Source organism: Prenolepis imparis, unplaced genomic scaffold (genome assembly GCF_030444845.1).
Source record: "Prenolepis imparis isolate NDT839.2.m4 unplaced genomic scaffold, iyPreImpa1.0 SCAF_12, whole genome shotgun sequence".
NCBI lineage: Eukaryota > Metazoa > Arthropoda > Insecta > Hymenoptera > Formicidae > Prenolepis > Prenolepis imparis.
Genome location: NW_028141170.1, coordinates 6,689,435 through 6,702,339, shown reverse-complemented (window position 1 = coordinate 6,702,339; position 12,905 = coordinate 6,689,435). Strand labels below are relative to the sequence as shown.

At 36.8% G+C, this 12,905-nt stretch overlaps 1 protein-coding gene across 1 annotated transcript in view; it reads left to right on the top strand.

Moving 5' to 3' along the window:
* LOC145943899 (uncharacterized) overlaps nucleotides 1-12,905 on the top strand; it is a 72,959-nt gene that overhangs the window by 29,285 nt on the left and 30,769 nt on the right. Inside the window, exon 2 of the mRNA XM_083051806.1 lies at nucleotides 951-1,392. Coding sequence (XP_082907932.1) covers nucleotides 951-1,392 — 442 coding nt within the window. The remainder of the gene's footprint in view (nucleotides 1-950; nucleotides 1,393-12,905) is intronic.

Below are 12,905 nucleotides of genomic sequence, written 5' to 3'. Positions count from 1 at the left end.
TTTTCGAAAAGATATTCTAATTTACAGCCCGATGGGCCCTGCTAGTCCAAGTTATTATCCTATACGGAAGACTGTGTATAAAGAAAAATGAAAAGCGCGCTATTTGTTCATACGTTTTACTGCGTTTTCACGTTAGTTGCGTTAAAGTAAATTATTAATTATTATATACGATATTAGTTAAGTTAGGTTTTAGTAGTCAGTTCACTAGTGAAATAATCAGTTAAAATGAGTAATTTAAAAACACGTAGGAGGAGGAAAACACAAAGCTTCTGTATGAGCTTGTTTTAAATCCTATTCTATTGATAACGTCAATAAGCAGAGATGTATTGCTTGTTTAAAACGACTAGAACAAAAAAAAAATTAATTCAGCTACATATTAGCTGTTAAATTATAACTTCCTGTAAAGGCAAGCGTCCTGATGCCTTGCTTATTGATCTTTGAAGCAAGTTTATACTTTCTAGTATTAATATATATCTTGCTTATTAATCTTTGAAGTAAGTTTATATTATAATTTTACAACGCTGTATTAAAAGCTCTTATACGTTTCTATTTCATATTCCATGCTGCTTTTCAACTTTAGCTTATTACGAAAGTTTCACGAGGCATAAAATGAAACATAATTACATAGAAATTTTGCGGATCAAACGTGTGCTGTGACGCACGACACATTCCGCATTTTACGCAAAAGTTATGTGCGAGTTGTAATCGCGTTAGGATGTTATCTTTGCGAGAACACCGTTCGTTCTCGAAACTCAAATACACCCACGTATAAAGATATACACACGACGGCTGAAAATAAAATAAATAAAACCATCCAGTTCATCAAAACAGCTGTAATTTCGCGACGCGACGTTCGCTGAAAGCTGCGAGCTCGCAAAAAGAAAGAAACGCTATTTCCCGGAACGACTAACTATTGGTATCGCTCTAACAGTGTCATTTCTCGATTGAAGGTGAGAAAGCGGTGACGGTACCGTCCACCAGCGATAACCAGGAAGGCTGGAAAGTGCAGAAGATATCCGTAAACGGCGAATCGAGCAGTCATCGGGCGCAATTGCAACCGGTCGTTTCCGGTGGCAAGAGGAATCGGCCGGCACCATTGCCACCGATATCCTGCAAAATCGATGCTAAGGACCAGCTCGACAAATACTTGGACTGGCCGAATAAGGAGAACACGCCCGGAAATGCCGTGAACCGCCGCGAGGACGATCTACGACAGGCGAACCAACTCCAGGAGACCGAGGAGTCGACAATGGGCTCGAATCTGAGCAGGCATAACGGAAAGGGCCTAACTGGCCGACGCACTCAGTCTTCCGGAAACTTGTGCGAACCCAAGGGAAAGCTCAACAGCATGGGAAAGATATTAGTACCCTGTTCCAGCTCGCAGAAAGAAAGGTGAGTCACTTAAAAAAGTTATTATCTCTCTTGTTTTATTGAAAATTGAAAACTAGAACACAAGCGCGCGTTACGCGCGCACCATTCTTTAATTTTATATTAAAAATATCTTTAAAAAATAATATAAAGTTTGAACTCGATTAATATTTTTTGATAGAAATCAGCTGATTAAAGCGTTAATTTGCTAATAAAATTTTTAAATAATGTTATAAAAATTAAAATAGTAATATGTTTCAAAATAGTAATATGTTCAAATAATATGTTATAATACTTCAAACTTGATTAATATTTTTGACAAACTGATTTCTGTCAAAAAATATGAATAAAGCGAAAATTTGATAATTAAATTTTGAAATAATAATATGTTGTAAAAAATAAAATAGTAATATGTTGTAAATTATATGTTATAATGCCTTATCTGCGAGTAATATTTTTTGACAGAAATCAGCTGATAACTGTCAAAAATATTAGTCGAGTTTAAAGAATTATAATGTATTATTTAAAACAAATTATTATTTTAATTTAACCATATTATTATTTTAAAATTTAATTAGCAAATTAACGTTTTGATCGGCTGACTTCTGTGAAAAAATATTAATCGAATTTAAACAAACTTTATATTATCTATATAAATAATTACTGTTAGAATTGTTATATTACTAAGGAAGAAACTTCGAGTTTGAAGGCTGTTTTTTTTTATTACGGCATGAGTAAATGCAGAAGGTTTTGATGAGATTGTCGAGGATTTGATTTTAATTTTTCACAATAGTTAGTTAGATATATAAATATTAAATGAATAAAATAAATAATTAATATAGACTCACCGGTCGATGCAGCGCCGTTTCGCCAGCCACCCCGCGATGTTGCGGAAGATATCCGCAACACTTATCACAAATTACGCGAAATACGTGTTTGGAGAAACGTCTCGCGACAAACACTGAACTCGCGAAGCGACGAACACAGATTTTAAATAATCGCGGATGCCCGACCGCGTATGGGTAGATCGAGACGTTCGTTCGTCGCTAGATTCGACACTTCCGGCTCGTCACACCCGCAGATGCCCACAACACTTATCACAAATTACGCGAAATGCGTGTTTGGAGAAACGTCTCGCGACAAACATTCGAACTCGCGAAGCGATGAACACGGATTTTAAATAATCGCGGATGCCCGACCGCGTATCCAATGGGTAGATCGAGACGTTTGTTCATCGCTAGATTCGACACTCCTAACTCGTCACACGCGACAGGTACCCTCGACACGTATCACAAACTGCGCGAAATACGTGTTTGGAGAAACGTCTCACGACAAACACGAACTCGCGAAGCAACGAACGCCGATTTTAAATAATCGCGGATGCCCGACCGCGTATCCAATGAGTAGATCGAGACGTTCGTTCGTTGCTAGATTCGACACTTCCGGCTCGTCACACGCGACATATATCAAAAACTGCGCGAAATACGTGTTTGGAGAAACGTCTCACGACAAACACTCGAACTCGCGAAGCGACGAACGTCGATTTTAAATAATCGTGAGGTGCCCGACCGCGTAATCCAATGGGTAGATGGAAACGTTCGTTCGTCGCTAGATTCGACACTCCCGACTCGTTACACGCGACGTTCGAAGGTACCTGAGACACTTATCTTGGATTGCACTCGCGACTCGACATCTGCAATGTTAAAAAATATTCGAGACATTAGATTATAGCTGATTAAAGCGTTAATTTGTTAATCAAATTTTAAAATGTTTTAAAAATTAAAACAATATGTATTGAAACATTATTATTTTAATATATAAATATTTAAATTATGTATATGCATGTGTGTGTGTATATATTTGCGTGTGTGTGTGTGTGTGTATCTATATATAGTGTTTTGGTGTTATCTATATCTCATAAACAAAGCAGTATAGAAAAAAAATGTTTTTATTTTACATACCTCACAGTTGCCCCGCTGTCGCCCGATGCCTCCCTGGGCCTCCTCCTCCTCTCTTGGTCCATGGTAGCACTGACGACTATAGATCCCTGGGCCTCCTCCTCCTCTCTTGGTCCATGGTAGCACTGACGACTATAGATCCCTGGGCCTCCTCCTCCTCTCTTGGTCCATGGTAGCACTCACGACTGTAGATCTGTTTTTTAAACAAGTTTGATTATACAATATGTATATATATATGTATATCGACCATGGATGTAAGATTTTCCGCGTTAACCCCCCCCAAAAAAATGGTCGCGCAAGTAGAATTAATTAGCTGACGTATTTACCATCGCTGCCTCCTATTATCGTCGACTCCATTGTGCCGGACATAGACGTGTAGATATCACCAAACTCGACAGAACACAGCTGCGTGATAGGATGATTGGCGGTAATACTGCGCGTAATCCAATGGATAAAGATTGAGACGACTGTCCGTCACTAAATGGACAAAAATATATATATAAATATATAGAAAAATATAGTAATATAACAAAATATACAATGTAGAAAATATATATATATATCGATCAGATCCATGCAGTTTCTCTCGTTAACAAAAAAAAATGGTCATGCAAATATAATTAATTAGCTGACGTATTTACCATCGCTGCCTCCTGTCAACTCCATTGTGCCGGACATAGTCGCACAGATATCGCCAAACTGGAGAACGCAGCTACGTGATAGAATGATTGACGGCACTGCACATAGTCCAATGGATAAAGATTGAGATGACTGTCCGTCACTAAATCAACCAAAAAATATATATATAAATATATAAAAAAATATAATAATATACCAAAATATACAATGTGGAAAATATATATATCGATCAGATACATGCAGTTTCCCTCGTTAACAAAAACAATTATTTATCGCGATTATTTAATTCGTACAGCACTGCGCGTAATGGATAAAGATTGAGACGATCGTCCGTCAATAAATTCGACATTTCCGTACTCGCGATTACAAATAATCACGAATGCCCGACCGCATAATTCTCAATGGAGTAATAGATCACCCATCCCTAAATTTGGCACTCCCGACTTGTGACACGCGATGATACCGAAACACACGATTGAAACATACTCGTGATACTTATCACACTGCGACCAAACACGTGTTTCGAGAATGATGTTCGCCATTTTCGCGGAATTTCCGTCTTCACGGTATGCTTCGTGATCAATCATGGCGATCGAGATCAATTTCGTACCGACGTCTTGCGGACCCCCCGCGAAACACCTCGCGACCCCACGCGCCATGGAACAACTTGCGGACCCCCCACGAAACATCTCGCGACCTTTGCGACCCTCGCGGACCCCACGCGAACCGATCGCGAAACGGTTTCTTCTTCTTCCCCCTCCCCCCCCCCTTCCTCGCGATACATTTTGCGAGATCTTTTGGCCGTGGACTCGAAATTGACGACTAATTACCTCAATCAATTATAAAGCTCGTTTTATCTCCGATTCTCGATCGCGCGATGTACTTTAAAGCGAAGGAAAACGAGAGAAAACGCGTAACGATGCATCCGAGCATTCCGCACTTCACGGTTCCCAGACTTAATCGCCGAGTTATCGAGAGTACGCGACTAATTAATCATTACTCATTACTCATTTCGGCACTCCTGATCCCGATACGAGGATGATACATCGAACAAACAAAATCCTCGCGACTCGCGATTCGCGCGGCACTTCCGATACGCACGTATGTACTTCTCGCGACTGCGAAAGAAATGATTATGGAGTCGGAGACAACTTCATACCGATGCTATCTACCTCCCCTCCCTCCCACCCGCCCTCCTCCGCCCCGCGATACACTTTGCAAGATATTTTGGCCGCGGATCTGAAATTGATGGCTAATTATACCTCGATCGACTCTAAAGTTTGTTTTACCTCCGATTCTCGATCGCGCGATGTACTTTAAAGCAAAGGAAAACGAGAAAAAACGCGAAATGATGCATCTATATTGTCCGAACATACGGCCCCTCAAGGTTGCCGGACTTGATCGCGCAGATATCGAGAGTACTTGACTAATTAATCATTATACTCACTCAATATTTCTTACGGCATTCCCGATCCCGAAACGAGGATATAAAATAAATAAATGATAAAATCTTGGCGACTCGCACTTCCGACTTGCGATTTCCGATACGAAGGTGCACGTACGCGTACGCTTCTTCTTCCTCCTTCTCTCGTGACGTCACGGCTATAATTACGAATAACAAAGATCGTCATCGCGAGGGCGACTTCGTACCGATGCGACGTCAACAGCCAATCACCTTTCCGCTTTTTTGGGTAAAAGCGAGAAGCTGATTGGCTGTCGCCATAGTTATGTTCCTTTTATCGCTGCAAATGTGGCAAGCGGATTCTTCACCAATCAGGATTAAGGAGCTTTCTTCACCCCGACGCGATAGTTTTGTTAATCATATATGTTATCGATACTTCGTGATTGTTGGAGTATTATTGAAGTGCAACGTGTGTGCAGTGCGTACTGATTATAATAGTTTCCATAATTACGATTTATTAATGACTGGACAGAAGTACTTTATCTGTAAGTACTCTATAATGAATATTAAACATGATTTTTATTAGAGTATGTAGTTTTCTCTCTTTTTTATTTTATTATTACGACTTTTCATTCTCGTTCCACTGCAAGACTTCTCTGTGCGATCTCTTGCATCTACTTGATCAATTTTCGTTGACTTGCTAATATTAGCAGTCCGACACTGCAATTGTTGAACGCTATATATTTCATGCATAAATACAACAGCTCGACATTTCTCTCAAAACCTGCGAATGATGTTTAATTACTCGGAACATATAGGTCGCGCGAGGCGACCTTGACCTTAATAATCCGGCGGTTAGGTTAGGTTAGATTAATTAGACGCGAGTTAATTGGTACATAAATGCATTTTTTTTTTATGTAGGGATTCAGTACGCAATTGTTGCAACAGCTGCGTTTGCACTTGCGATCGGAAAGCACGTGCTCAGCATAAATAATGCAAATTAGTGCACTATTCCGACTATTTACGCACGCGATTTCCTCTCGTCCCGCACAATCTCGTATTGTTTTTAGCGTCGGTGTCAGTCGATACGAGAACAACGATAATTATACGACGTGGTGGATCGAGCATTTCAGTTCCGCTAGCGCGAAACATTCTCTCGGAACTAATTATGGAGTAATTATAATGCCAGACTCGCGCGTTATATCGCGCTCTATATATATGTACACGTTGGTATTTCTCTCTCTCTCTTTTTCTCTCTCTCTTTCTCTTTCTCTCTTTCTCTCTTTCTCTCTCTTTTTCTCTTTCTTTCGGCATCGCAATAACAATATTGAATATTTTACAACACGCTCAATTTATTCGCGAATAAACGCCGCTACGAAAATACGATAATCCTCGATGTAAATTATCCTTGACCTTATGGAAAATGTATTTCGGGTTAAAATCATTGCAAACTTCATTTTAGAAATTTAGCAACACGATGACAACGAATGAAATTTGTGTCCCAAAATTACAACACATTTTCCTTTCCTAAGATAAATTATATTACCAAGATAAATTCTTTGATAAATTTAAAGAATAAACTTCTCTGCAGTGAAGATTCGATAGAAAGTAATTTGTAGCAACTTTCCAACTTTCATTAAATATCCTGGTAATTAAGTCTCGAATTAAATTTTCTCTACAGTAAAGTAACAAACAAACTCTATCGGTCAACTTTACTGGGAAATAAGATCTTATTAAAAATTTAACTACGTCTACACTTTTACTTTCACAGTTCAATTTATCGAGAGAATTTATTTGCCAATTTTTTTTTTTTTATGTTAAATGATTTTCTCGCGCGCGCACGCGAAAGATATTAAATATAAGTTTTAATATTCTAGTCAATATTGGAATGCTGTAGCAATTATTTTTTTCTTACATTAATATAGTTATATGCGAAATTGCATACTGTTGAACACGCACGTCGCGTCGAGCACGAATCAATATTTTATCGACAAAAAGATGCCGACGCAATAAATTTCAGATCGGCGATCGGCTCTTGTATGACATTTACGATGATAATCTTCCCAAGAGCGACCTATACACGGTCTCTATCAATTTTCTGCGTTTACCCATCCACTTGGATTTATTCGCGACCGGAAACCGCGTGAACGGAAGAAGCCGGAATAATTGCTAGTGTCGATGACACAAGCTCTCGTAAAATCGATCACCTAGCACGGCTGATTTTAAAACCAATCTATCGATTAAATCGAAAATACTCTTACCCACCCACTGTAATGTGAGAATAACGGGATGTGTGACCTAAAAATAAACAAAAGTGTCTGCTTTCACAGCAATAAACGTTCGCAATTGTCTCTCTTCGATAAGTGTCGATTATAAAGTATCAAATAATAAAGAAATATCATTTGTGTATTCGTTATTGCATTTAGAGATTGAAACACAATTTTTTTTAAGTTTTATTAGCTGTATTTTGTTAATTAAAAGACTTATGTGTGTATGTAATCTTGCGCGCGCGTATATATAAGAGAATTTTTCAAATAAAATAATCTTTTAATATTGATAGAAGTTTAACATTATACACATAATTTTTTTAAAGGAATTGAGCTTATTTAAAACTGGAAATTAATTTTAAATTTGTTTCTTTGTCGGATCCAAATGACAATTGATACGACATGACTAGACACATACATGTATGTACATTCGTGTTTTGTAATAATAGTCAATAATAGTATCATTTTACAGCTGGTACACGATAGGTAAAAATCGTGTGACGTTATCCTAGAATGGGTGCAATTATTTTCGTTAAAAATATCTTTTTGTTAAAACCTGTCGACCTGAAAAAAATAACGTGAGTCTGTTTTGCGATATCTTTTCTGTAAAATATGATTTCTTTCGCGAAATTGTATTAGAAAGTTTTTTACATCGAATATTATCGTATTAGTTTGCATCTATATCGAAACAAAATAATTCTTTTTGCCACTTTACATATCTTTACATTTTTTTTCCCGAACGCTATTATAAACGCACGCATTATAAAGGCGTCACGCACTGGTAAAATGCAATTACCAGCGCAACGGTGATTTTGCGTGCATGGTAGAGAACAAGTTTTTCTTTTTTACACACCGGCTTGCATGCGAGATAAACGATGTGCACACCGAGGACCACATATGAAGTTAAATAATCGCACGTGCCTTTCCTCGCCTTTCACTTAAAACTCTTTTCACTCTATAAAAAAAAAGCTCCGATAGAGCAACTTCTTTGCATTCCAAGGAGCTTAAATTTAGCACCTTCTCTTGAGCTCCTATGAAGGTATAAGCTTTTTTCAGGAGCTACATCTTTCCAACTGATTTTCGACTTCTTTCCATTTTCCGCGATTGTGCCGTAAAACGACGATTTCATCGGTTAACCCAATAGCAATGGCGACGTTATCTAAAATGGGTTATATATACAAGAACGTAGAACGGAACTGCTTCGAATAATCCAAAGAAAATACACTTGCGCGAACAAGACGATAAAATAAAAGACGCGGATTTTACGATGGTAAAGCCAGATTATCTCTCTTGTAGATAGAAAAAATATTTTTGAACTTGATCATTCTCTTAAAAAAAAATTATTTTCTAAAGAGATATTTTTAATAGAATTTGATCTTCTGAAAAAAATCTAAAATATATCAGGAATATTTTTAGACTTTTGATATTTTGTTAGAAAGTAATTAGGATTATTAGTCATTTAAAAAAAGATATTTTAATACATTATGTAATTTGTTTCATGGGCTACTTGAATGAGATTTATAAGTTAATTTTAGTAAATATGTTCACCGAATATTACAAATCTGTAAGCTAGTAAATTACAGTTAATACAGTTGATTGTCCCGATTACCGCAGAATTGCTAACGTAATACTTTCCCGCAAGAAATCAAGTACAAGCATGCGAATTATGACTCCCAGGCATTTCCTCCTTATGTGTGTTAATGACCGGCTCTTTTCTTGAATCATTATAACCTTCCACTTATGAGAACGATAACTGACAGCAAGAACGCATTTTATATAACTATATCTTGAATTAAAATTAAAGATTTATTGAATCTATCAGTATATATGTCAAATATATATAAATAAGAGAAAGAGAAAAACAACACAAATTCTTTTTTCTTTTCTATTTAAATCTTCGACCGTAATTGCAAACTTCAACTTTAATTTACTCAATATTTCTCTCTCGGATTCAAGCCGTTTCTTCAGAATAAAAAACTCAATCTACATATTTTTAAAAAAAATTACATTTACAATGCATATCGAACTGAAGAGTAATTTTGCTTTTGCCTAAATGAGTTGCCGTAATTTACAATTCGCCGGTGAATTAATTGCGTACAGCCGAGTATCGATGCTCTCATTCTTTCACGGCAAACGCGTCGACTACCACCGCATCGTCGATTTCCTCTTGTGTCGAATTAAAACTTTCCGCTCGTAGACACAACAAGCGACCGCGATTCAAGCTTGGCGTTTCGACCCAGCTTCATTCGTTGGCGTGCGATGCATGTGCACGCATGCCGGCCTCATTAATAATACGGTTATGCAACAAGCCTCGCGCGCACGATGGTTATTATATATAGTGACCGGACCTCGGATACGCAACTAGGAATCGGATTCCATTTAGACATAATACCAACAATAAGTTCACCGTGAATGCGGATGCATCTCGCGCTTTCTGCAACTGCTGCGAAAGCTGAAAGGCGAAATTATACTAATTGTTAAACTATGCTAATTGTTTAGAATCAGTGCACTGGGAGCGATAATCCACACGTACTGAAAATTTTAAATACAAAACGTCCTTTCGCTGGATTAAATGTTAATGACGGAATTTTAAACAAGTATATTGTTTTAAAGGAATTTTACAATAATTTCAAACAAATTTAAACTTTTTTCTCTCTCTTTCTTTTTCCTTCTCATATAAAAAAAGTAGTAAAATTCTGTATTTTATATACTAATTGGAGAACTTATGTTATTACCATTTTGTAAAGTTTTGCGAAAAATTAATTGCCTAAGTTAACTATCCTTAAATACACAGCACACTCGCCACTTTGCAGACAGCTACCTGAATTGCAAAAATATGTAGATATACGGTATTCTGCGAGTAACGTCATCGTTGTAAAATATCACTCGGTCGAAACTTATGCAAAAATTAAAATTTTATTTTTATATGCACAGTAAAATATTTTATCACGTTACATTAGAGCTACTTTGATCAGCTTTATTCAATCTATTTTTTATCGTAAAACTAATAGGTTTTTGTACTTATTAATGGATTGCTCTTTTCTTTCTTCCCTTTTTCACGCATAAGCACAACTTACTTTATTTTTTAATCAAAAAGTTTATTTTCAATAAATAAATCTCTTTGGAGATTTGACTAAATAAAAAACATTCTTAAGAAATATCTGAAAACACAGAAAATATTGTTAAATATTACAAAAAACACGATGATAAAACCTAAACTGGTTTTTGAATTAACATTTTGTTAGCTATATTATAATATAATTGTACTTTAATTTAATTCGATTATATAATAGTAATTCGCGAGATAACTTTTAAATACCCCGAAGAATCTTTAAGAAACCGCTCGATCTAATTACAGTCACTAACTCTTGAGCAAAGTAAAGCGGATAAAAAATGTATACAAAAAAAAGATTGGAATAGTGTGAAATTTTGCACAAGATCAATTAAAGTAATTGCGAATCGATCGATGAGTTCTTGTCACGCGAGATCGTCTTCCTGATTATTCCATTGAGGATTAAGTAGCGATATCTCCGTGTAAGCCGCGAATAGAGTTATATTTAGTCGTGAATAGAATTACTTGCAAAATAATAAAGCTCTCTACTCCAAAAGCACGTGTTAATTAAATCTAGGGAGAAGACGAGATGTCGGTAGGTGAGCTTTCGTAAGGTGGAATAAGCGCGAAATCCGGCTCCAGAATCCTTCATATATCGACATAGAATCGAATGCGTTATGTACCAGCGGATTAAGTCGCGTAAGACGATTAACCAATAACAAGATTGTCGTGAAAACATGATACTATACCGGTAATATCTCTTTACTCCTGTTCACCTAACCAGCTAACCGGAGTAAGCTGCACAGGCAACAATGGCCGAGATCGTTAATCCGAAGGTGAATTATGTCCAACGCTGATAACGGTGATAAATGACAATGATAAATCGGCAGAAAATGAGTCGATCCGGGCGCGCACCGTCCTGTTATTAAATTTAATAATTATTTGCGTCTCGTGTGTCCGTCATAATAACGGGCTGGGTAAGGAGAAACCAAGACCAAGCGATCATCTTACTATAACCACTTGGCTGCGCAATATTCCATCTAAAAACTATTAGTGAATCCGTCAAGGACAGATGCTTCGTTAATTTAACTTTAATGAGTTCTCCCGAATTTCTGACTATCTTTCGTTCAGGCTCGCAATATTTAATAGCTGCACTTATTTGCATCTTAATTAATCTTTTACACTACATTTTATCCGACTCGACACATAATATATGATAAAAAATGCTATACATTATGATACATAATTTATTATATAATAATTTATATTTTGTGTATAAAAATAAATTACATCATCTTGTGTATTGATGGATAAACATATATTCAGTTATAAATACTGTTAATTATATTTTAATATTTTTTATTCAAACATTATCATGCTTAAGCTTAATTCTGTCTCTGGCAACAATTAAATGGCATTTTTAAAGTAATAATATAACGCGTTTAAATTAAAATAAAAGCTTAGAAACTTCACTGGTGCGGAAGCAGAGCTGCATCTTACAGCGACAGCAAAACAGAATCTCTTCCCTCTCCTCTCGCGTTAGCGTCTTCTGAGCGCATAGTTCTCTCTCGCAGCAACTGCAAGAGCAACCCTCTACCATTGTAATGAGCAACGGCGTCTCCGGTAGTAACAAGTTGCTGGCCGCGAGATAATTTAAAGTACCTCTAAGGTCGGCCAGTCGTTGAACTAGGGCGGCTTCCATTAAACCCTCGTTTACACGGGAACGGCATGGAGCCGAGAGGGATAAAGGGCACACGCGGGTTAAAAGAGCCGGGAGATATATCAAAAGGCGTCCCATGCTCGCTTTCTGATCTCATTTGCGTAAGTGCTGTTGTCTAAACCTGGCAATGACAACGTCAGAAATATGCGGAAGTGAAATCGCTTTCCCGTACGCTATTTACCTAGGAATATCAGAATGCTTTTTAGTTGTGTACATTGTCAACAAGTTAATTATTTATTCTTCTTTTTTACATATTCTTGTATGAGAAAATCTTGCTCTTTATTAACTACTATATTGTACTCAAAATTGATTTCAGTATTAACTTAAAAGTATTGTGAAATTCTCCATGTTATTTATTTATTCTATCTTAAAATAATGATAAGCAAACAGAATTTTAATTCATTATATTAAAAATTGCGACAATAGATTGAGTTAAATTAGAATTAAAGAAAGGTCAGGCAGCGTCACGAATTTATATTAATATGTGGAGCATTTTTCT